The 24,950-nt window shown below is 39.3% G+C and overlaps 1 protein-coding gene across 1 annotated transcript in view; it reads left to right on the forward strand.

Moving 5' to 3' along the window:
- The window catches only part of atf6 (activating transcription factor 6), a 115,725-nt gene that overhangs the window by 78,973 nt on the left and 11,802 nt on the right, over positions 1-24,950 (forward strand). The window contains exon 15 of the mRNA XM_007902964.2: positions 4,508-4,592. Coding sequence (XP_007901155.1) covers positions 4,508-4,592 — 85 coding nt within the window. The remainder of the gene's footprint in view (positions 1-4,507; positions 4,593-24,950) is intronic.

A 24,950-nucleotide genomic window follows, 5' to 3' on the forward strand; every position in this document is an offset into this window, starting at 1 on the left:
ACATTTGGAGGAATTGTAAGCACTAAACCTTGTCATCAGGATGCTTACATCAGCTGACACACTTGAGCAGCCTATCTATCCCATCTGTTCCCATCTCCTGAGAGAACATTGTGTGAAGGTACTCTCTCATCCTCGGAAGTAATTAAGTAAAAGTGTGAGATTATTGCTTCATCTCCCTATTGTTTTGTGCCATTCAACACAATTCATACAATTGTAAATGTGGACTTGTATCAACTGAATGATCTCTTATTTTGTATCTGATACTCATTAAAACCATTTGTGTTTTTAGTGCCTGATCATGTCAAAACATCTCACATTGTGAGTTAATGCAGTGATTTACGTCAACAGTTAAATACATATGTGTATCTATCTAACTGATGCCAAGTATTGGTCAAATTGCCATCTATTGCATGGATGCAAACAATAATTAACAATAATTAACACACACCATGAAGACTACAGGGTAGACTTGAAAGTATCATTATGTAGCAGCAATTATTGTAGGCTTGTTTCGATAAAAGGTTTGAAGTGCAATTTGGTACTAATAATTTACGTAAGTTTTTTTTAAACCATCAACCTATATCTACTTATAATCTTAACTTTAGAGTTAAGATGGTAACTTATCTTTAAAACCATACTTTAAAACCATCACATATGTGACCACTGTAATCTGAATTTTCTTCACAAATCTATGAATCCAGATGTGCTAAACTTTTAAGATTGCCTGGACTGTTCAAAGTAATTTTGACATGTTAAGCACAGAAGCAGTAGAAGATGGAACGATTTGTAACAGCTGATGGTTGATTCAGGAAAGAAGCTAAATATGCACTGTTGCACTTTACACACTGTAACCTCTAATCCTTTGTTCCCAATTCTCATGATTGCAATGTTTAAGTGGTTTGCTTTGCTAATTTTTGGTTTGTATCACATTAGGTATTTTCATTACTTGCCATAATGTACCGTGGTACTCAGTGACGCACAAAACCATACTGACGTGTGGCATTTAACCTAAAGAACTGCAACAATTATAAACTGGCCTTTGCGATGACGCCATATACTTTTATTTAAAGTAATTATGTTTATTTGTTAAAGAAAGGTGGGTGTGAGGTTAACAACAAAGAATCTGGTAGAATTTGTATCACAACTGAAAGCTTTCGTCTTCGACTATGCCTTCGGTCACTCCTATCCTTATTCTTCACACAGCTGTCAGTTGGAGGAAACCGTATTAACAATCGTGCAACTCGTAATGCCGCTATCACACTTACCAAACTTACCGGTTGCTTGGCCAAAACTTTGTTTCCAGTGTCTACCTTCAACTGAACACCGCACACGTGCACCCCAACACTCAGTATGCTCCAGTGATAACATGAATGGGTGAAGTTCTCATTCATAATACATGGAGACAGGTCCCCTTTGCTCTCCCCATGATCAGGCATTCCACGTCCCCGGGAGGGTGGGCGAGGAGAGAGTCGGGATGCACATGTACAATGTTCTGTTTGAGGTAGGTGCAAGAAATAAAGTTTTGACCCAGCAGCCAGTAGGTTTGGTAATGGCCAGTGCTATCACAGCATTCTGAGTTGCATGATTGTCAATAGGACTAGACCATTTAAATTGAAGTGGATTTAATAGGAAATTGAACAGGACTAGCGCAGATGTACAACTTGGGTGATTATACAATTTATACAGATCCGACTAATGCGAGTTTTACTGTAATTGTGTACAGTTGAAGCTCTGCTTTTAAACAATCCCAGATAAATTTATTTTTATATAGAGCTGGAAAGGAAATAAAATTGGTGTTTTACTGCATGCCTGTTTATCATTATGGAAACAAAAAGAAAATCTGGTTCATGAGGTTCTTTTTATCCTTTGATTTTTGAGGGCATGGTTTATATCCACTTGATTTCAAAATAAAAACTGTAATTGGAGGTGCTTTTCCAATGCTGAGACAAAGACACATTGCTAAACTTTTTACTGTGTATCTAACTGTCTGAAACCTTCCTTGGTGGTATGTGAAACAATGCTAGGTTATAATAATACTTTCATTTGATTTAAATCACTATGTTGTCAAGCTCACAAAGCATTCACAGAATTTTACTGTACTGTGCATTAATTGTATTTGTAGGCAAATGCAGTAGCTAATTTGCACACCGATGTCCCACAAACAGCCATGAGGTGAATGATCAATATTATTTGGGGTATTGTTGACCATAAGTAGTGAAACTTGCTTCTCTTTTCAATCAGTGGAATGGGATCTTTAATATCCACCTGAACAGGCAGATGAGGATACTTGCTGGCCCTGAAACCAAACTCCCATTATCTTGGGATCTTTAACTTATTCGTGAAAAACGGGCAAAAGGGACCTCGGTTTAATGTTTTGTCCAAAAGATGGCAAGTTCCCCATTGTTGCCTTGACCATGTGTTTGAGTTATGATACAGTGCTTGAACCTTAAACTGACCCCAGATGTGAGTGCTTCCCAGGCTGAACCAACAGAAGACAGTTGAAGCAGCTGTAGAGACAACTGGTCTAGAATGCCTCACCAGGCCACGCTGCTGAGGAGGAGTTGGGAGAAAAACAGTAGAAAAATATACATTAACAAACACAAAAGAAATTCTAAGAACTCTCTTTCTTCTTCTTTGCTTGCCATCCATCACCATGCATTTTTTCCTGAGTGAGAAAACATTCTTCCTTCCAATTCTGTTTCTGATTTTTTTTCACGTAATCTGTCAAAGCATGATTTCCATATTTCTCATTCAGAATAATAGTTTCTTATGAAAAACACCTATATAAAATAATTTGTTTTTCTTGTATGTTTGGCAAGTGGGGATGTTGGTGTTAGGAAATGAAAAACTTTTCTGACTTTGAACACCAACTGTCAACAGAGTACTCTCAGTCTGGTTAATGCAAAGCTAAGCTCCTTCTGTCCAACAATGTTTCAACCCCAGTCTAGGAGAAGGAACCCATTCCTGCACTATGAGCATTTTCCAATTCTTACACCAGATGTCCTTCAAGCCTTTCTCAGTTACAGTGCTCATCAGCTTGGCCCTTAGAGTTACTTAAGTCAGCCAGTCAATGAACATCTTTTAATAGTTCATGTTTGTTGACTCTCAACTCAACTCTTTGAAATGCTACTGCTATAACCTTAATAATTTCACACTACACTTTAAAGGGACACAAGTTGTGAAAAACGTTTTGATGGAAACCGCTTAAGTGTTCCTGTGAAACAGATGTAACACCAGCACGTCTCTACTACTGTGGTTGAGTTGATAATGATCTGATTGGGACACGGTCCTGTTTCTAAACTGCTGTGTATGGAAACCGTTTGTAATAATGGTACTACAAAGAGATACATAAAAGGCAGACATTGGTAAACACTTAGTTGCAGTCCATATTTTATGACCATGTAAATCGTTGCTTTAACGTACCTTAATATTGAAAGAAATCTGGAACACGTGTTGCATACAATCATAGACACAGTATATGACATAGAGAAAGCCATTCGATTGTTTTTCTTTTATCCTCTAATTCCCATTCTCAGCATTTTGCTATCCGGTCATTCAGAAGTCCTGGAGAAGTGTAAATAAGCATTAAACTTGTGGCAGAACAAATCTTCAAGTCAAAATACCTGGATTCTTCAAACAGCGGTACACACAGCAATAAGATTACAGGAAAGATTGTCCTTTCTCATAGTTCTTTGTGAAAGATACTTGTAACACACATTGATAAAACACTGGAAAATGCTTCTTGTTCTGCTGTTTCAGAATTCTTCAGAACCCAGGGCTTTAGAGTCGAAAGTATCCAACTGCCCTACCAATAAATCTATCAAATTATTTCCATATATGTACAGCAGGCAGGTAGAAAGATGAAGGAACAGTGGGAGGGAGATCATAGATGAAAGTGATAGCAGATGAATGGATGGGAAGGAGGGAGGCAGACACACTGAGGGAGAACATCCCATTTTATCCAATAAGCACTCAGCTGAACACAAGGCACCCATTATCGGGCCTTATAATTGCTTTTCATTGTAATGTTCATTTCTAGCTGGATGAGTCTTCTGTTGTCTGCATTTTGATTTGAAATTTTTGTGAAGTAAAAACAAAAAGGCTGTATTTTTGATGGTGTCACAGAGACTGATGCACCTCAGTCAGAGACTAGATGCATCTCTGTCAGATAGTGATGGACCTGCTGTGCATTTCCAGAAGTTTATTATTTCAGGTTTCTAGCATTTGCTTTCTTGTTTTATCTCCACACTTCTTATGAAACCCTGTTGACTGCAGTCGGTTGACATATTACAGGGTTTGACAGTTGGATCTTCCTTTGAGGGCTCCCTCGAAAAATAAAGTCAATGGATCAAAAAATAAATTAAGCATGTTTTAGAACAAAGAGGTACAAAGAATGCACTTTAAAATAAGTACAGAATTGCTCTGTACAAACTGAAAGGATTAACCACAAGCACCAGTTAGTAGAATAAAGGATTTGTCTTGACATACTGATATGTTTCCATTTCAGGACCATCTCTTGCTACCAGCCATCAGCCATAATAAGACCAGCAAACCAAAGATGTCTCTTGTACTTCCAGCAATGAACATTGATGGTGAGTAATTATTTTTAAAAGGTGAAAACCCAGATGGATTTCAGATGCCTTCCTTTGGGAATGAATAGATTTGTAGAGCTGGATAAAAGCTGTTTATTCTGCATTGAATTTGGAATGAAACCAGTTCTTATGAAGTTCAGTACTTAACTAATTAGTGATTACAAGGCACATTGTTTGTGACCGAGAAGCAATTTTGTTGGTGGAAGAGTGCCCAACAATGCAGTCACACGGTATTATTAGTGATACGAGTATCAAACACCATATATTCATGTGAGCACCTGACTATTCTTGAAGCAAATACTGTCTACAGATCAGATTAACTTGTGCTGGACAGTGGGTTTATTATTATTTGCAGGATTATAAGTAACATTTGGTAAATGTATGGAAAAATTAACCATGCAAGTTACATATTCTCTAAAAAAGTAAAATGGCAGATGGACATTTTTGTACAATAATCAGAGGGTTATTTTAATAACAATTATACATGCATTTGATTGAATCTTACCAAATTGAAACATCTCAAAGAATTTCATGAAACAATTCAACTGTATAACGTGACTAAATTGTGTGAATCTAATCTATTATATCATTGGGTCCAAAAATGGAGAACACAAATCAGGCCAACTGACTAGCTGGTTGACTAATCTTTAAAAAAAAAAGCAAGTTTGCAGGTTGTCAGGATATCAATAACTTCTTCCTGCATGTGTACTATGTGCAGAAAGCACCACTGACATTCATTCACAAAAATATGGTGACCTGGAAAAAGGACTAGCAATCATTTTTTCTATGAGCCTAATATAAGGCAATGAGAGAATAATATAAGGCAAGAGAGAATCTAAGCTTTTAATCTACTTTCATTTATACAAAATGATAAATTGGTGTTTCCCGCCACAACGTAAAAACTTAACATTACTTCTAGCAGTCATAAGAAGTCCTGCTGATTTCTTGCCCAACCATTCTCTTAATAGTCTTTATGGTTTAATCTTTTGTTTGTTTTCTGATATGTTTTTGATTGAACAGTGAATCCTAGGGTGCAGTTGGCTCAACACTTTGAAGAAACTAAATTAACTCATGCTGTTAAACTGAAGCAATTGCTGAAGCAAACTGTGTTAACTGTCTCTGTAGGATGTTTCTTCAGCTTGTAGTCTGACTCATAACTACTCCCCAATGATTTTGGAACAAAAAAAAATTCCCAAAACAGCTCAGTTATAGGGGAAAAATGTTTAAAGCCAATGACATTGCTATGAAATTGCTTTAGATTTGATCAATCTGGAACCCATAGATTTTTTAAATCAGCAGCAATAGCTCTACTGATTAGTATCCACGGGGTTCCTCGTAGGGTCATGATTAAAAATAATCATTGCATTTGATATAGCGCCTTATCATGTCTTTGAGACGTCTCAAAGCGCTTCACAGAATATGCTGTAAAGTGAATTGACTGTATATTTTGCAGGATTCAGTAGGGAAATTTTAGATTTATATAACTTGTAAATAAATTATGTATAATTTATTTTATATAAATGAATTTTGTTGTTTCAACATATGTGCCCACTCCACTAACCTATCAATATCTACCTGTAGGTTCCTGCATCCTTTATCATTATTAAGAGCATCTCCAAACTTAGGATCAGGCTCAAATTTAAATCATTGATCTGTGTGTATACATAAAGAACTGGTGAGGTCCTAATACTGAGCCTTAAGGCCAATCAGAAAAGCATCTCTTAACTCCTGCTTTCAGCCACCTGTCTGAAGACCACATGATCCCAGAGGGACAGTCAACCCCATCCCACTTTTGAATACTTCCTTGCCCTCACTTTCACAACACTGTCGGTGGAGAAAACCTGACAGCATGTTTATCATCTACTCTCAAAGTTGCATTGCATGAGAAGAAAATGCCATAGGGAGATGCTGTTTTTTTCCCTTTGTCCATTTGCTTTGTACATAATACATTATGTTGGATTCTTCCAGAGAGGAAAAGGAAGGTTTCCAAGGACCATTGAAATTAATTATGGTTCAAGATATTTAATTCGATTAGTCAGTCCTGAGAGCCACAGCTCAAGGGTTATGGTTATGAATGCTTGATTCTCTCTACATGCTACATCTGATTTGAAGTCTGTTGAAATTTAGGTCAAGTAGGTGCCTCTTCAACTGTAATTTGAAATATTGCCAGTTTAATTGTAGTTAATAAAAGACGTATCAAAAAAGCGAACTTTGTTCTGCTTTCGTGAGGATCTGCTGATCATTAGCAACTGTCAAAATGATTTTTTTTATAATGAGTTGAATTTTCAAGTATTCCTCAATAAAGTTAACTGAAGGTTTTTGAAGGCAATGAGAAAAATACAAGGGAAAGTGGTTTTGGAAGAGTTTTTAAACCACAGACACATGGTTGCTGAAGGCTCAGAACAGATGGAGCGAAGGGAATAGGAAACAAGTAATAGACCAGAGCTGGAAGAGCAGGTGGGACCGGGAGGCTGGCAAGGAAAACATTGGACAAATCTCTGTTCAAGTTAGAGTGAATGAGAGTTTCAGTAGAAGTGGAAGGTGGAGTATTATTGGGTCATTTTACGGATGTGGAAGAAGGCAGTTCTGGCCGTAAACCAGATGTGGAGTTTGAAACTCAGTTCAGGATCAATCAGATGTAATGCTGACTACAGGTTTCCCTTGAGCAGATGTCTGTAAGACAGTGCATACCATTGTAAGACTCTTCTCAGCCTTCAACATCAAAAGCTTCCCTTGTGTTTTTCTGATTTTATACTTAATTCAGAGAAAGTTTGATGACTTGTAGAAAAATGTATTGTCTAACTCCCAAGCAAGCAAATTATCCCATGGATAATTTCTGTTGTATTTCTGCCTGTAGCTCCATCAGACTTGCATGCTTATTTGTAAATATAGTTATGCAGACTTGCATGATAATATTTGTATTCTTCAATAATAACAAATAGAAGACAGTGAGATTGTTCCACAATTCAAGGTCCACAAAACATTTTTCAGTGCAATACTAATTTTATGATGCATGGCAATGTTGCTGTTATGAATCTGATACTGTAAATATTGATTTTGATTCCAGTCAGATCACTGTGTCGTCTGTTTGCAGTCATTACAGCATGTCCATTTCATGTTTCTGAGACTGTGTGATAGATGTTAAGCCAAAGTCTTCATTTTTCCTCTGACTTGTCACACAACCAGTAATACTTTAATGAAACCCCTTTTTCAGCTCTGCTGCTAAGAAATTTCTGTTAAATTCAAATAGATTTTCGGTTGACTAAAGTTAGCATGACTGATAACAAGAAATAAACGTACACTTTTTTTATTCATTTCCCTTGCAAGTTCCTGCCAAACTTGTGCAAACATGACTGTGAGGCTATATTTCCTCCAAAGGCAGAAGGTTTGCTTGCTGAATAGTTCGCAGAGGAAATGCTCAACTCTTTTAGTTAAGGTGTTTTATAGATCCCTTGTTATTCAGTTGGTCTTTTAACTGGATTTGATGTGACATTCCACTTGACACAGTTTGGTTCTATATTCCTTTGCAGTTTGTATTTTATTTTTTAAATGTAGCACAGAGTGGGGGAGAAGATATTTTGTATCCTTCCTGTCTCTTCTCCCCGCACCAAATACTAACTCACTTGAATAGAACCTACTCCCAAGGTTAAAGATGGTCTTACATTCTAATTTCTTGTAGCTTGAATCTTCCAGTTCCAAATCCACTTGTATCTGTTATACAGATTGAACTGTTCAGGATTTTTGTTTTGGCCATCCAGGTGAAGGAAACATTTGGGAACCCATTCCTGTGTTTGAGTATTTAAACCAGACTGCTATGAACCAGCTATGAAACCCATACCCATTGGGGCTTTTGCTTACAGGCTTAATAGGAGCAGGAAGAATCCCTCCGTAGTATTTGGTCTGCTCTGCTAAATCCAATCAATGAGCCCGGTTGGCTGGTCTGTCATCAGCAATGCCTGGAGTCCTGGACTCACCGAGCTCAGGAATTAAACTACTGAGACTGACGCAGAGGATTGACTCAATCCTGACATTCTGTTGCCAAGCATATCACCTGAAAACCAGTTCAACTCCAAACAGACCCTGCTTTTCTCTTCCTCCCAACACCCCACCCCCTGATGGATAGTGCTAGTTGGTCATTTGACATCTGACAAGAGCAGGTTTAAGCCCTCAAAAGATGAATGACAGGTACCAGAAACTCCCTGCAAAGCTTCCTGGTGAACAGCATAGCTAAGCCTGAAGTGCTTGAGAACATTGGCCCTGTCCTCCATTGCGTTTTTCAATTAAATGAAAATAGGTGCGTATATTTTCTTCATCTATTGCCTTCCAGTAGTGTGGGTTTAAAAAAAGTGTTTAAAATTGAGCAGAAGAAAAGTGTGTCCTTTGCTTATGTAGTTGGAGGGAAGCCCGGGAGTTGGAGAGATCACTGTGATTGTTGAACTTTGCCAGCGTCCTTATCCCTGTATCTGCCTCCAGTTGCTTTCATGTAAGTAACCTCCTTGTTGGCTGCCAGCCAGCCAGCATTGAAACTTCAAGTTAAAAATCAGTCTTGGCTGTTGTATTCAAAGGCAGGATTTAGACTAGACAAAGTAGAGAGACTGCATATGTTTGCCAGCCTGAAAACATGCTAAATGTTAACAATGCTACAATCCAAATGTCCCACATTATAAACACAGGATCCCGATAGAGCTTTTCTTGCTTTATTTGTAAATAGAGAGGTACAGATTATGCAGCAATAGCTAAAGTGCACTCTGTCAAGTTGAACCTGTGTGTGTTGGCTACAGAGTCTTGTGTTTATGACCTCATTATGCTCACATCCATATCCAAAATGCAATCAGAGTGTAATTGTAATGTTTCCACTGTAGGACAGCTTTACCAGTAAAAGAAATGACTATTCAGGTTGATTTGTATTTTTTTTAAAATTTGTAATTCTTGTTGAATAAAACTGCTTATCTCACTCATATAGGAAAATTGGCTTGTAAGTTGACAAATTTATGGTATATTTCCACTGGCCTGGTCAATTTGCCTGATTTGCTTTTCTTGGCATTATTCAAAAAAAGAATGGAAAAATTATTTCAAAACTAAGCACCAGTCTGTTTCAGCCCCTATTTGCTTCAGTAAACAACATGTCCTAAGAAAATAGAAGAAAAAACATTTCCCTATTTACATATCAACCACCCCAAACATTGTGTTTAAGAACATTCCTTCACCCCTACTTCACGCCCAATGCTCGGGTCCTGACCCCTGACTGTCCAGCACCTTGGGACGTCCTCCCGACGTGAAAGGCACTCTATAAATGTAATTTTATTGTTGTTGTTCTCCCAACCTGTGTCAAAATGGCTCTCTCATGGACTATGAAGAATATCCTCCCTCCTATGGTGTTTATCTGTCCACATTGCTCAGTCTCATCAGCAACTTTTACAATCTTAGAATATACTATTCTTTATAATTGTAATAATAATCTTGGAATCTTAATTTTGGAGTGATTCTTCCAATTCAGTTTGAATGGTTTGGACAGCAATAGACTCACAACAGAATAGTTGCCATTAATTCTGCTAGCTTTCATATTTTATTTAGAAGTCTTAATAATAATAATCCTTGCATTTCACGTCTTCTTGACGTCTCAAAGCGCTTCACAGAATAGACTGTAAAGTGAATTGACTGTATATTTGTGGGTGAAAAGTCTTGAACTTCGAACTTGAAGTTATCAAATAATTCCCCTGATTTGTAAGGATTGCCTCTTTGATACAATAACAACAACAAATTAGTGTCTTATACATCGGGAGGATGTCCTAATGAGCTGAACAATCAGGGATTTTGACCCGAGCTGGGGTTTGGGAATAGGAGGGGTGGAGGGCAGGGAGGGTAGGGTTATGAAGGTGACCAAAGGCGCGGTCGAAGAGGAGGGTTTTGAGACGGACCTTGAATGTGGAAAGAGACAGAGCAAGGCAAAGGGACTGTTGGATGGAGTTCCAAAGGGTTGGGGTAAGATAGTCATGGAGCTCAGTGTGGAAGAGAACACGGGCTGCAGAGTTCTGAATGATCTGCAGCTTGTGGAGGGAAGAGTTTGCAAGGCTTTACCAGTTCATTATCATTATGGGGAGACATTCCCTACTTTTCCTCCAAATTTTGTCTAATGCCTTAAAGTCTAACTGTCGCATTTGTTTTGTCCCCAAAGCAGTTTCCTAACCTATGACCTTACAGTCTATATGGCTTAGCGTGCATAGATACCTTTACCCTTAGGACATCCAGAAAGCTGTAATAGCTTATGTAATGTTATTGAGTTTGTTTTCAGTATGCACTTGGCAGTTCAACTTGTTGAATTGTGCATTCAGAATTTTTACCAGAGCTTAAAACCACAGCTCTTTCAAAGAGCACATTCCTTGCCAGTGTGAGTTCAGACATACTGTGGCATTTAGATTTTAAGGCATTAGAACTCCCGAAATTCATCTTTCGATAAAGTCAAAACAGGATTGAGTCCAGTGAAGCAGAGCAGTCAGATTTGTGGGTGAATAACTAATAGATGTAAGAAAAGATCCAATGTAAGAGACACAGCCAGAAAGATAACTCAAAATCTATTCAAAGTGAAAACCCTGGGGTTGAGCTGAAAAAATTGTAAAATTTGGTCTGGAATTAGTTTTCCCTCTGCCAGGGACAGAGTTGCAGCTCTGTTGACCTTATTACTGTTGATAGAAATATGTTGATAGCCTGAGTTCAGAGGTGCAAGTTGCTGCACACAGTATATTTTCCACGCTTATTAACTTAATACGTTTAATTTGCTTGTGAAGTGAGAGGTGTCAATGCTGGAGAACGAAACTCTCTTTCACTTTTGGCATCCAATATCATTTGCTCTAGCACAGACTAAATGTAATCTTTCTGCTTGTCTTACCACAACCTCAGAAATATGTTGCTTGCTTACTATCCTAATAACTTTAGGATAGTAAAGTTTTGTGGAGTCCTATAGCTCAGTGGTTAGAGCACTTGCTTTGCAAGTGAGAGACCCGAGTTCAATTCCAGGCAGAGGGCGAAACCTTGGGCAAGTTTCCTTACTCCACACGCCTAATAATAATCCCTCAAAAAAAAACAATAATAAATTGGTCATTTTCAATCCACGACTGTTTGTGGGACATTGCTGTGCGCAATTGGCTGCTGCGTTTGCCCACAAATTTACAGTCAATTCACTTTACCGTGTGTTCTGTGAAGCGCTTTGGGATGTCCTCCCGACGTGAAAAGCGCTATATCAAATGCAAGGATTATTATTATTATATAACTTTTGAGGGAAGTTAACAATCAGGATGAACTGTTGGAACTGAGGTAAAACCACCCCCAAATTCATTTCACATATAACCCCCCACAGCTAGCAGAAAGAGTCTGATCCTGTCAGTTGAGTAAGAAATTCAAGTCCCAGCAGTTAAAAGCATAGGGTGCTTCAAAGTCCTGCACAATTCATTTTCCTTCATGAAGAATCATTTTAAATGATTCTAAATAATAATAATCCTTCCATTCGATGTCATGTCATCAAGACATTTGAAAGCGCTTCACAGGATAAACTGTAAAGTACATTCACTGTGTATTTTGGGGGCAAAACGCAGCAGCCAGTTTGCACACAGCAATGTCGCATTCCAGCCATGGAGTGAGTGACCAATTTGGGGGATTCATCACTCGCTCCATGGCTGTACTTAGGAATACTAGGTGAATCTCCAGAATTCCTTACTTTAATAAGCACAAAATGAGTGGAAATATATACAGTATTTGGGAGCTATTGAGGAGGGGAATAGAAAAAGAGTTGTAGTTTTCAAACATCTGATATAAAGTTTATCCACATTTCTATTTTTTGGGGTTATAATTGTGTGCAGAATCACAGCAGTATGAACGCAGTAATGCGTGCAGCTATAAATTTAAATACAAGTATTAAAATATGTTTGAAAATTTAGATTTTGAACAAGCAGCTGTTGCAGATTTTTTTGGAGGCTGGGGATACTTTTATCATCAAAGCAGCTGATGTTGGCGTGAATGGAACATGATCTTGTAACAAAACACACCTTCAAAAAAGACTGCGATGCAATGGTATGATCAATTTTCAGAGGTCTCTACTGTACTGTGAGAGAACTGGTACCTCTCTATATATTCTGGGTGAACCTAATCATAACCACAATATCTCTTTTGGTTTGATCAGCAGGGTGTCTTGACAGATGTGAAAAATCATGTTTAAGGGTATCCAAGCCAAACTGAGAGTCATGTATGCCATATATGTAAGCCACCTACACATGGAAAGGAATGGAATGTGCACTTTCTCCCTGGAGGCACACACCTGCTTACCTAATTCCGTAGAGTATAAGTGTTTGGTTAGTAAGAGCCAAGGCTTCAGGGTACCAGCGTGCATTTGGGCACTGTTGAAACCAACTGAAACTGCACAGCTTACAATTGAGAACATTGCCTGGAAAGTTGTTATTTTTTATGATATAAATAATACAATAGTTCAGCTGCTCCAGAATGAGCTATGGGTTCAAATTCAAGTGACTCTTACATTGGGAACAGATTTTTAGTAAATATATTTCATTCAACTACATTTGTCAGCACTATGTAATGTTCTTTGAGCACAATGTTTGGGGTGGTTGATATGTAACTATGTTGTGTATTGAAACTCTTTCCAGTCAGTTAGGCTTCCCTAAGACCACTCATAATCCTTCACTTTGTAGTACTCCAGGAGTATTTTTTTCAAACAGGTATCATTTCCACTGTAAAATTATTGGAAAAACTTTTCTGATCTTTTTACTGTCTGTAGAATGCTTCAGGGACTCTTTCGAAAACACTTTGAAAGATAAATCCAACTTTCTCACCTTATCCTGTAAAAGTGAGAGGACCCTTGTTCGATTCCCGGGCAGGGCAAAATGTTAGGCAAGTTTCCTTACTCCACGTGCCTCTGTTTACCTAGGAGTAAATGGGAACCCGGTTGTTAGTCAATTACTGGATTGCTTTCCAGGAGTAATAATTGCTTCAAAAAAAAATTTTTTAAATGATAATTTGGTCACTGAATCCACAGCTGTTTGTGGGACACTGCTGTGCAGTGTTATTAAAGTTATTAAAGCTACCATCTTTCACCCATAAAATATAGTCAATTCACTTTGCAGTATATTCTGAAGCGTTTGAGACATCTCAACGACGTGATAAGGCGCTATATCAAATGCAAGGATTACTATTATTATTATTTAAAGTTAATCTTTCCAGCCAAGGGTAACCTCCTGTACCAGTTTAGGCACTGAGTATCGATTGGTTATTTGACTGTGGCAGATATAAAGGTAGAGCCCAATCCTGACCTTGACTCAAATGTCCGGTTAGGTTCTTTGTCAGCAGTAGCTGAACAGTGGGCAGGAGTGGGTTAGGGTGACTCACTGTCATTCCTTGTGCATAAGTGCTTAGCTTTCACCTCCCTTGAGAAATGAGAAGAGATCTTGGTCTCACTGTGTGGGAAATAGTGGTTTTGAATCTGATCCACTGAAAAATAAAAGTCACAAGATTGCAATTTATCTGTTTTTTTCAAAACCATGATCCATTGTCTGGCAGCTGAATGATGGTGTGTGTGTTGCTGACTGGGACGAATTGAATTGAGCTTGACTGACTTAACTTCAGGCAGCTCTGTGACATAAAGGCATCCATCCAGCAGAGTCATGTATCCTCACCATCTTCCTTGTATTTATCAATACAATTTTGTACAGCTGTTTTGGCTTCAGAAATACTCCAGAGAAGATTCCCACATTCTTGTTTGTGAGCCTTTCTCTTGATAACATGACAGATTTAGAGTAAACTTAATGTTTTAGGTTTTTTAGAAACAAATACAGTAGCCATCCTAATTATCAGACAGCTGTAAAACATGTCTATTCAGAACATCAAATTGGAACATTTGGTGACAACTCCTGAATTTCCCAAGTTCATCCCAGAGCAGAGTGGTGCTTCACAGGGGCATTTTATGCCAGTGTTCTATTGCACTTTCATCGATAATGAGATGAAAAGTATTACTAGCTCGGAGATCTTTTCCATTGTAACAAAAAGATATTCCTCATCATTGGATACCATTTTAATCGTCTAAAAATGAGCATGGGAAGTAACTGACTGTCTTTATACCCATGATACTTGTTGGAATATTCAAAAACTTTAATAACTTATTGAAGGTGAGTATGCAATACGTTTAAATTGTATCTGCCTGTCCACAAGGGATGTTTCACAAGTGCAGATTTTTAGAATCATAGAAAATTTACTGCACAGAAAGAGGCGATTCAGCTCATTGTGTCTAAGCTGATGCCAATTTTATTGTTGAATCTGGTAATTTGCTTTTACCCATACCCTTTAATACGGTTTTCTTAAGTATTTATCCAATTTCTTTTTTACGTGATGTTCAGTGCTCAGCTTCAAGAACCATTTATGTTAAAGCAGTCTTCACTCTTCGAGCCTTCTTTGTAATCTTGTAATCATAAAGTTCTTGCACTGCCATGAATCTTGTATTCAGCACACCCTCTGCACCAAATAGAAATGTGTTCCCTTTATAGAGATGAAGTCAGTGTAAAGTGGGGCTGGCACAATGAATCGCACCATTAAAATCCATTTGACAATCATCAAGGGTACAAAAATCAGCATTTTAACGTTTTATCTCCACTATTTGTCTGTTATCCCCTCTCTTTGTCATTCAGAAATAGATATAAATAGAAGTGGTTTCGTTGGAAATCCAATGAAATATTTATATGTCTTTGAAGCTCGAAATTTTTTCTCAGAGAGATTGAATTGATTTTACTTTCCCTTGGATTATGAATCGTAGCATTCAGAATTGAAATGACTTGTACTTCTTGTGAAAAAAATGGTATAAGGGAAGTTCTGCAGTTCATCATCTCAGTTTCAAAACCAGCTGCTTTGAGTTTTTCGTGCGACAATGAAAGCATGTTTGGTAAGGTAGCCAAGATCAGTCAGTTGGTCCTCTCCTAGTCCCAGTGGACAAACCCTGGGAAAGAGACCTCCTAAGGTGGTGGTTGTTTTGACTTGGTACTTGCTGATCTGATTTGGGGCCATACTTTCTGACAAGTATTCCCATCTGATTGGATTTTGGCAGCTGCTTTCTCAGAGGATGTTGAGTCAAACCATTTATCATTTCCTGGTTTTCAGGCTCTTTTGGGAATCAAATTTATACTCCTTAACCCTTAACCACAATGGACTCTGGAAGTCCAGAGGTTTATGTTAGCCGGACTGACATGTTTACACATTGCTCGCAAGTGTTGATGATGGTAATCGTGTTTAGGTCTTTTGCAAGTTTCTGGTTTCCCTCTAAATAATACAAGCTGTTTGTGTACACTTGCTTTAAACCAGGGTTGTTTTTTAGTCTGTCTGTGCAAGGAAATGTTAAAGAATAATAATCAGACTGCAGCATTCTTCAGAGTGGGGTGGAGGGAAATAGTCTTAGAAGTTTTAAACCATCTGGGAAATTTATCATTGCTGTATATTTTAGTTTGTTGAATGGTTCACATACTATTTTGTGGTTGTGCATTCAGTGAATGCAGTATTGTGCATTGATAGAATGAATTGGATATATTGGCTTACTGATGTATAATGGTGCAATAATGTGGTGCATTTAAAGATGGGTAATTTACGGGTGGTTAAGCAGGGATGTGTATGCCTTGCTTTGCTTTGTGTTGGATTCAACCCTATTCTTATTAAGTGAAGCTTGCTGAATGAGCTGTATTGGGTAGAGATTTTCTTACTTGGAAAACTGTGGGATTGAGCAGGTGTAACTGAAGGGAAGTTGGCTCTTGGAGATCGTGGTACAAGTCTATGCTAGTGAAAAGTGGAAGCTTTTCACATGTTGCTGGGAGTTCAGGTACTTATCATTGAGAGAGACAGACTACTAGCTTGTTGCTGGTTTTATTGCAGCCTCTTGAGGCTAAGAGTGTTGATGTGACTGGGGTTCATCTGAGTTCCTTCTGGTGCTCTTTAGAGAATCTGTAAAACCCAGGGTTACTTCAAGTTTACCTTTCCATTTCTATTACTGTATGAAACTTTACAATTTAGCTTTGAGTAAAAATAAATTAAAAGAACCCACAGAAACAGTTGCAGAATTTCTTTTCTTTTCACCAACTTGTAAATCATCTGATATCCAGATAAGGATGTGGCAGTTATTGGAGGTTAATGACTGGATTGAAGGGGGAAAAAGTCCTGGTTGTTTTCCTCATTTCCTTTTACAATCAACTTCCCTTAGGAATGCTTTATAATACTACTAATCCTTGCATTTGATACAGCTGCTTATCATGTTGTTGAGATATTTCAAAACGTTTCACAGGATTTACAAGTGTAGTTACTGTGTATTTTGTGGCTGAACTGCGGCAGCCGGTTTGCGTACCCTAGTGTCCCACAAATAGCCATGGTGTGAGCGACCAATTTTATTTGGGCGATTTATTGGCCAGGACACTGGGAGAAACTTCCTTCCCTTTTCGAATTGTGTCATGGGATCTTTAACGTCCACCTGAACAGGCAGACAGAACCTCGGCTTAACGTCTCATCCGAAGGACAGCACCTCTGTCAATGTAACCCCCCCACCCAGCACTGCATTGGAGTGTCAGCTTAGACTATGTGATTCCAAATCCTGATGTGGGGCTTAAACCAACAACCTTCTGATTCAGTGGCGAGAGCACTACCATTGCACCAGGCTGTCATACGAGTCTACTTACCCTGATACTGTTTCTGCTGGTTCGTAGTGCTGTGTTTAAATATTGCTTCATTTGCTTCTGAATTATTCGCCTTCCTTAAGCAGAGATGTTGCAGGGGTTCTGGAAGCTGAGACCAGTACTTACCTAACTTCAGTGATTCTCAATAACTTCAATGACTTGAAATAAAAATATCCCTCCCCCAATTGAGTGTAAAAGGAATGACTGCTAGGAGGGCAATCTGTAGAAGCAACAACAAAATTGGAATAGAGGACAAGATTGGAATTGTGATGATTCCCAGCATGACTCAGTGCTCTGAAGGGGATGAAAACATTTAAGTTCCCATTAGCCAAAACCTAAAATCACTGTGAAGGCTGATGAATTGATTGCATTGTAAAGGTTTTCATTGACATTCAGTATTTGGAAAACTTGACTCACCAGCTAGCTTCGTTTCTTTAATGGTTAACTTTCCCTTTTTTAAAGGAATCATCGTTGTGCACAAAAAGGAAATATATTAATATTTTCCTTGTATTGTAGAATTAAATGCTAAATTAATGTAATGCTACATAATATTATTACCTAAAGTCAGCCATGCCCATCCAAGATGCAGTTGACACCCTACAAAACCCTCAGTGATGTGGATAGGACTTTATCAGGTGTAAGTGCAATCAAGAGTCTTATCGAGCTTTAAAGGTTTCCCTTTTTGGAGAAGAAAACATGAACAGTGTTTACCCTGATAAGTTTCCAAAGAACAAATAATAATAATAATTCTTATATTTGTTATAGCACCGTGCATGTCGCAAAAATGTCTCACACTACACCCCAGGTTGTACTGTAAAGTGTAGTGACTGTATTTTGTGGGTGAACACGGAAGCCAATTTATGCACGACAACGGTCCACAAACAGCCATGAAGTGAATGAACAATTTTATATGGGGTATGTTGGCCAGGACACCGAGAGAAACTCCATTACTATCTTTCAAATATATTTAATGTCAAGTAGGCAGAGGCTCACGCATCTCCAATAATGTAGCATTCCCCCCAGCACTGCATTAGCATGTAAGCTTGGACTACATGAGTTCCAAGGCCCAAATGGGGTTTGAACCCACAACCTTCTGATTCAGAGGCATGAGCACTGCCAAGCTGAGACAAGACAACATTGAGTGGATAGCATCAGTGAGTGATCCAGCTGAGCACAGAGTTTAATGATTAAAAGGAATTGTGCACATCCTTATGTTGAAAGTTGCACTACTTAAAATAAATTATAGAATGCCACACCTCTAAATTTAAATGTCGCTGACATTGAGGTTATGTAATGGTAATCCATTAGAACAGTTATTATGGCAAAAAAACTCACCCAGTTTTATTGTTGTCACTCACATACAGTATTTAGAGGATGTAAAATGTGAGCCGAAGAGCGACTTTCCAACAGATAATGCCTTTGTTAAAATTTAGCAATCCCTGAATAAAAGAGTTGATGCCATACCGGTGGAAACGGAGGTTAGGTAAGACACACAGAGCTTCACTGAACAATATGTCAGTCTGTCATCATTGCAGCCCACGCAATGAAAATTACTTCAACTTTAGTTATGTAAACCATGCAACAGAAGCACTTTGCAGCCTGAAACAGCGATTTCTAACAGGATTCCTTAATTTGGAGTATGAGTAATAATGAAAACTGTCCGTTAACTGCAACAGTATCACGACAACCCATGGAAACTCTGTTTCTGGAATGGAGTTCCCACAGGTTGGTAAGACAGATTTCAGTTGCTGAAAAGAGACTTCTTTACACCCCCCTCCTCAATTTCTGCATCAAAATTCTTAATCACAAATCATCATGTTTCACACCCCATTGACTTTACACTTAAAAATAATCCATGCATTTTATAAAGTGCCTTTCACAGCAAAAACACCTTGCAGTTATATAGTGCCCTCCACACAGGGTAGCGTCTCAGAGTGCTTAACAGTGGCGGAGCCTGCCTCCGAGATGGGCGAGGAGAGGTGACCGTAAGTATGGTCAAAAAGGAAGGTTTTCAGGAGGGACTTTAAAAAAGGGGAGAGAGGGGGCAAGACGGAGGGATTGAGGGAGAGTGTTCCGGAGCTTCGGGGCATAGTGGCTGAAAGCATGACCTCCAATTGTAGAGCAGAGGGTGCGAGGGACGAGCAGGAGGCCAGTGCCAGTCGAGCAGTGGCGCAGTGTGGTGGATTGGGAAGTGAGGAGGTCAGGGAAGTAGGGAGGTGCCATGGAGCAAATGGATTTGAACACAAGTGTGAGGATCTTGAAGTCCGTTCAGTATGGGGAGCCAGTGAGCATGATCAGAACGAGTGCAATGGGGATACAGAGTTTGGTCCGGGTAAATATGCAAGGGAACATCTCAAAGTGCTTCAGAGGATTTGGTGTAAAATGTACTGACTATTTTGTAGAATAACTTTACTAATGTTTACACTGTATTCCATCACAAAAATAAAGAAACATTTTGGAGCATGCTATGTGATAACAAAGACGAGCATCAAAAAGAATAAAGAACTGTTTTGACAAAGGCTGAAGCTGTGATATTAAACTGATTTTCTCTTTCATTTGTTTGAGTGACTAGGGATTTCCAGCATTTATTTTTATTGTAGAAGAAAGAATGCATAAATACAGAATTTTGGCTTTGGGTAAAATTTGTTTAACTCAAAGGTTTGACTTCTCTGGAAGAAAAAGCTTACAACTGGTGATGCATGCAGAGCATAGATTTGGAAATTCTTATGCCAATTGCAGATGGAACGACAATCAGTGCCAGGCAACATCAGCAACAACTTGCATTTATTAACACAGGATTATCTCTTGAAGCACTTCCCACAAGGGAGGGGTTGGAGAATGCACAGCAGTTCTGTATCTGCTGGGAAAAGGGGACAGATAGAGGAGCAGGGTATGAGCAGCCAAATTCATGCCTTGGTTGTTTCAAATACTATATAATGTAAGCTGGAAGTTATCCACCTACATAACGTTCTTGCAATGTTTCTAGTCAAGTGCAAGAGTTTTAATAACTTCATTAGCAAAATTCATTTCTTTCTGATCTGGCAGATTAGGTCAGTGTAACAGAAATGCTGAATTACGCCCAGTCAATTTCATTATTTTTAGCTGATACAGTTCTAATCTGTACTTTACAAAGGGTAACTTCAGGTGTTGCCAACCCATAATTAAAATTCTTTAGGCAAGTGTATGTAGGCTGAATTTCCCGTTCTAACATTGTTTTAAATAGCCGTCATCAATCATATCCTTAAAAAAACCCTCCCCGCCCCATCTTCAACCTCCCTTATCAAGGTCCTGGAACGAGTCACTGCTTCGCTTGTTCCTCTCCCGCCACTCCCTTCACAAACCCCTCCAATTGGGTTTCCACAGCACAGTGACAAACAACATTTTGTCCGTCTATGACCAGGGCTCCCTCTGCCTCCTCATCCTCCTTGACCTCTCTGCTCCTTCGATACTGTTGACGACTCTATCCTCCTCCATTGCCTCTCCTCTCACCTCAACTTTCATGGTTCTGTCCTTGAATGGTTCAAATCGTACCTCTCACACCGTCTCCACTTCATCTCCACAAACGGCTTCTCCATTAGTGGCTTCTCCTCTAGCACCATCTTGTGTGGTGTTCCTCAGGGCTTTATCCTTTTCAGTATCTATATGCTCCCTCTTGGTGACATCATCTGCAGACATGAGGCCAACTTCCACATATATACGGATGACACCCAACTCTATCTCTGCCTCCACGCTCGACTCCAGGACCACTGCTGTCCTGACAAAATGTCAAGTCATGAGAACTAACTTTCTACAGCTGAACGTCAACAAGACCGAGGCTCTCCTGATTAGCTCCGGTCAGCACCTCCACAAGCACTGACAACATCACCATCCAAGAATGTACACTCCACCTCACTGACCCAGTCTGGAACCTTGATGTCTTGTTTGATCCTCAACTGTCCTTTCTACTTCACATCCGTACCATGACCCGCTCTGTCTTCCCCTACCTCCGCAAAATCGCCTGGCTCCGCTACTGTCTCACATCGCAGGCCACCGAGCCCCTCATATACGTATTCATAACATCCAGATTTGACTACACAAACTCCCTGCTTGTCGGCCTCCCCAACTCCTCCCTCCATAGGTTGCAGATCATCCAGAACTCTGCAGCCCATGTCCTCTCCCTCACCAGGCTCTGCAACCCCATTGTCTGACCCCATTGGCTTCCCACCACACAGAGGATACAGTTCAAGATCCTGGTCCTCACTTTCAGTGTTCCTCCATGGCCTTGCTCCCCCTACCTCTGCGGCCTCCTAGCCCTTTACCAACCTGCCCGCTCAGTGGCTCCAGCCTGCTTCACGACCCTCGCTTCATCCGTCCCACCATTGGCGGGCGGGCCTTCAGCCACTCTGCTGCTACCCTCTGAAACTCCATCCTGCAAGTCCCTCTGCCTCGTCTCCTTCAAGACCTGTCTCAAGACCCTCCTCTTAGTGTCTTTGGTCACCCTCCTTCCCCCCCCTACCCTCAACTCGGGTCCAAAACCGTGATTGCCCAGCACCATGGGATGTTCTCCTGATGTGAAAGGTGCTATGTAAATGTAATTTTGTTGTTGTTTGGCCACTAGATTTATTGTTAAGATATTGTGCATAATTTAACCACAAACTAAACCACATTAAGTTTCTGTTGTCAGCATCAGAAAGGAACAAGAAAGAGCCCTTCATAAGCCTACTAACCCTTGGAAAGTTGCATGGGTTTGGGTCACATAATCAGAATAGGTAGTACACCTGGTATTACTGAATGAGATGTACAATAGGTTTTATGAGGCTGAAGGTTTCCAAGATGTTGCCAGCATGGAGGGCTCTATGTAAATCCAAGTTATTGTTGGTGTTGATTATGATGATTGTTTCAGTCACTGGGACCCAGTGGCGTAAAATTTAGCGATAAGCCTTTCATTTTTTAAAAAAAAGAAAAATGAACTGTTCGCCAGGTGTCAGACGATATTTTAAAGGGAAAAGTCTTCAAGTGGAAGTTTTTTTTAAAAAAAACACATTATCATCAGAATAATCCTTACATTTGATATAGCGCCTTATCACTTCTTTGAGACGTCTCAAAGCAGTAAACAGAATATAATGTAAGGTCAATTGATTGTATATTTTGTGGGCGAAACATGGCAGCCAATTGTGCACAGCAGTGTCCCACAAACAGTCGTGGATTGAAGTGACCAATTTTTTTTTAAAAAAGGAATTATTACTTCCGGAAAAGCGATCTGCCAATTGACCGGGTTCCTACTTACAGCTAGGTAAACAGAGGCGTGTGGAGCAAGGAATCGAACCCAGGTCTCGCTTGTGATCACTGAGCTACAGGACTCTAAACTCTGTTCATTCTGCTAGCTTCCATCCTTTCAATGGAATTTTCCCTGGGTTTGTTTCTTAATATAGGAGTGGCTGACAGGAATGTTGGAGTTATTTAACCAGATTGTTTTTTAAAAAGTTAGAAAAAACATTTAACTGATGTAGACCCTTATACAGTAATAACCTCAGCGAGATCTATGACGTAAATTGGTCATATAATTTGCGCACACTGACCCGTATTGCATACTGCTATATAAAATAGAATTGTTACTATTAAATCAGATATTTGCTTGAATGCTGTTTATTTGAAATGGAATGATTTTTGATTTAGTGAATAATTTCTCATTTTCGTTAAAAGGAAATATTAAGTGCACCTTACTCATTTATAGTATGAATCTAACTCAGAACTTCTAAATTCTCTCCTCATCCAAATGCACCTCCAAATTCAAATTAATTAACCCAATCCTATCAATTAGCTCCAGAACAACATTCTCTTGATTTCTAATTAATCTTATTCCGTAAAGAACTTTGAGATGTTTCTTTTTGCTTTGTATTGAGAACTTTTGTTGAGAAGATTTCATGAATCTTTCAGTTGTGAATGTTCTGAAGCTCCCTGTGGTGGTGTTTTGTATATTCTCCTGATTAATGTGCTCTGTATTTGTCAGTTTATACTCCGTGAGAAAATCTGCTTATCTCATTACTTTGTCAAATCAATGGTGTAGCCAGGTAATTTAAATCAAAAGGGAATGTTTTTCACTCCTAGATTGAGCTGTTAGAGGGATAAGCTGTGTAACATAAGGGAAAAGGGAATAGAGGGTATAGAGGGGATCTGGAAGGGTGGAGGATCATGTGGAGTATAAACATAGCCACCATAGTTGGACTGTTTTGATCTGTTTCATGCAGTGCAGCCGTGTAATTCTATGCAACTGTGGAAGCATCAAGTCTCAGTCTGTCTTCATGCAGAAGTGAGAGTTTATCCTTTCTGAAGTGCAGTTCTACGGAGGGCAGTTGTCAGTTCCACTGACTTTGCACCAGCTGAGATCAGCAATCAGAGATCACCTTAACAAGGGACAATAACAACGACAAATTGCATTTTTATAGCACCTTTCACGTCCAGAGGATGTCCCAAAGCACTGGGACAACAACTTGCATTTATACAGCAGAGCGCTTCATCACAAGTTAATTAACTTTGTAACTCTACCTACAAAGTTAAAAATAGATATATTTTAAAAATTCCCCATATATGCATTTTAGCAGCAAGAAACAGAACATACAAACAGGAGCAGGCCATTCAGTCTCTCGAGCCTATTCCACCATCCTATCAGATCACGGCTGATCTGTACCTCAACTCCAATTACCTGCCCTTGCCCCATATTCCTTGATACCCTTGCCTAGAAAAGTCTTGAACATTTGAATGGATCCAGCATCCACAGCTTTTTGAGGGAGAGAGGTCCTGATTTCTAGAAGCTGTTTAGCAGCTCTGCATCCCAAGTTTAAACTGGATCATAAAAAAGTGGAGGCCTTTGTCTGACAGCTTTTCAAAGATCCTGAGTGAAAGGCTTTCGGCATTCTCTCATTTGTCTTTCTTGAGGGATTAAATGTACAAATGCAGCCCCACCCCCAGCAAAACGTACCATTCAGCTAACTTCATTTCTCAAAGGACAATCCGAGATAATGCAAAAGTTATGCTTTATTACTGTTTGAATTTCATCAGCTGAACAGGGTGTGGGACTTGGAACGGTTCTATTTCCTAATGTTGGTTTCAGTGCCTCCAACTGTTTTCAGAATTGTTTTTTCCCTCTCCTGTACCCGCCCCACAAACACATGGCCTCCTCCATCTGGAAGTTGACTGTTTTCACAGGCTGCAACCAAGCAGCAGAGAAGCTGCACTCCTGTTGCCCTGTGTCAGCAAGTGCCTCGGTTTGCCTGCTTGACTGATTAAATGCAGGATGTACTGTATTGAATAAGTGCTGTAACTGGGCCTGTTTCAAGATCGTTTATCCGAAATGGTCTGTGAAATTCATAAACTTAATTTTGGATTAATTACAGCACATTAGTGGCAATGTTGTTTGCTCCCCATTGAAGTGAATATAAATGTAAAATGAGATGGCAAATGTAAAAGCTCCTGAGTTATGAATATTCACTGATACCGTTTGTCTGGCACTACATCAATTGGATTACATTGTCATACAAACTACTTCATTTTTCAGTCACAGTGCAAATCTGGATTACTTCAATTTGGCTTAGAAGGTTACGGGTGGGTTCAAAAACTTAATCTTACTATGCTGCATTCATCCACATTAAATGAGGTTTATCATTTGTTAGCCAAACTG

The sequence above is a fragment of the Callorhinchus milii genome, unplaced genomic scaffold (assembly GCF_018977255.1).
Source record: "Callorhinchus milii isolate IMCB2004 unplaced genomic scaffold, IMCB_Cmil_1.0 Scaffold5, whole genome shotgun sequence".
Classification (NCBI taxonomy): domain Eukaryota; kingdom Metazoa; phylum Chordata; class Chondrichthyes; order Chimaeriformes; family Callorhinchidae; genus Callorhinchus; species Callorhinchus milii.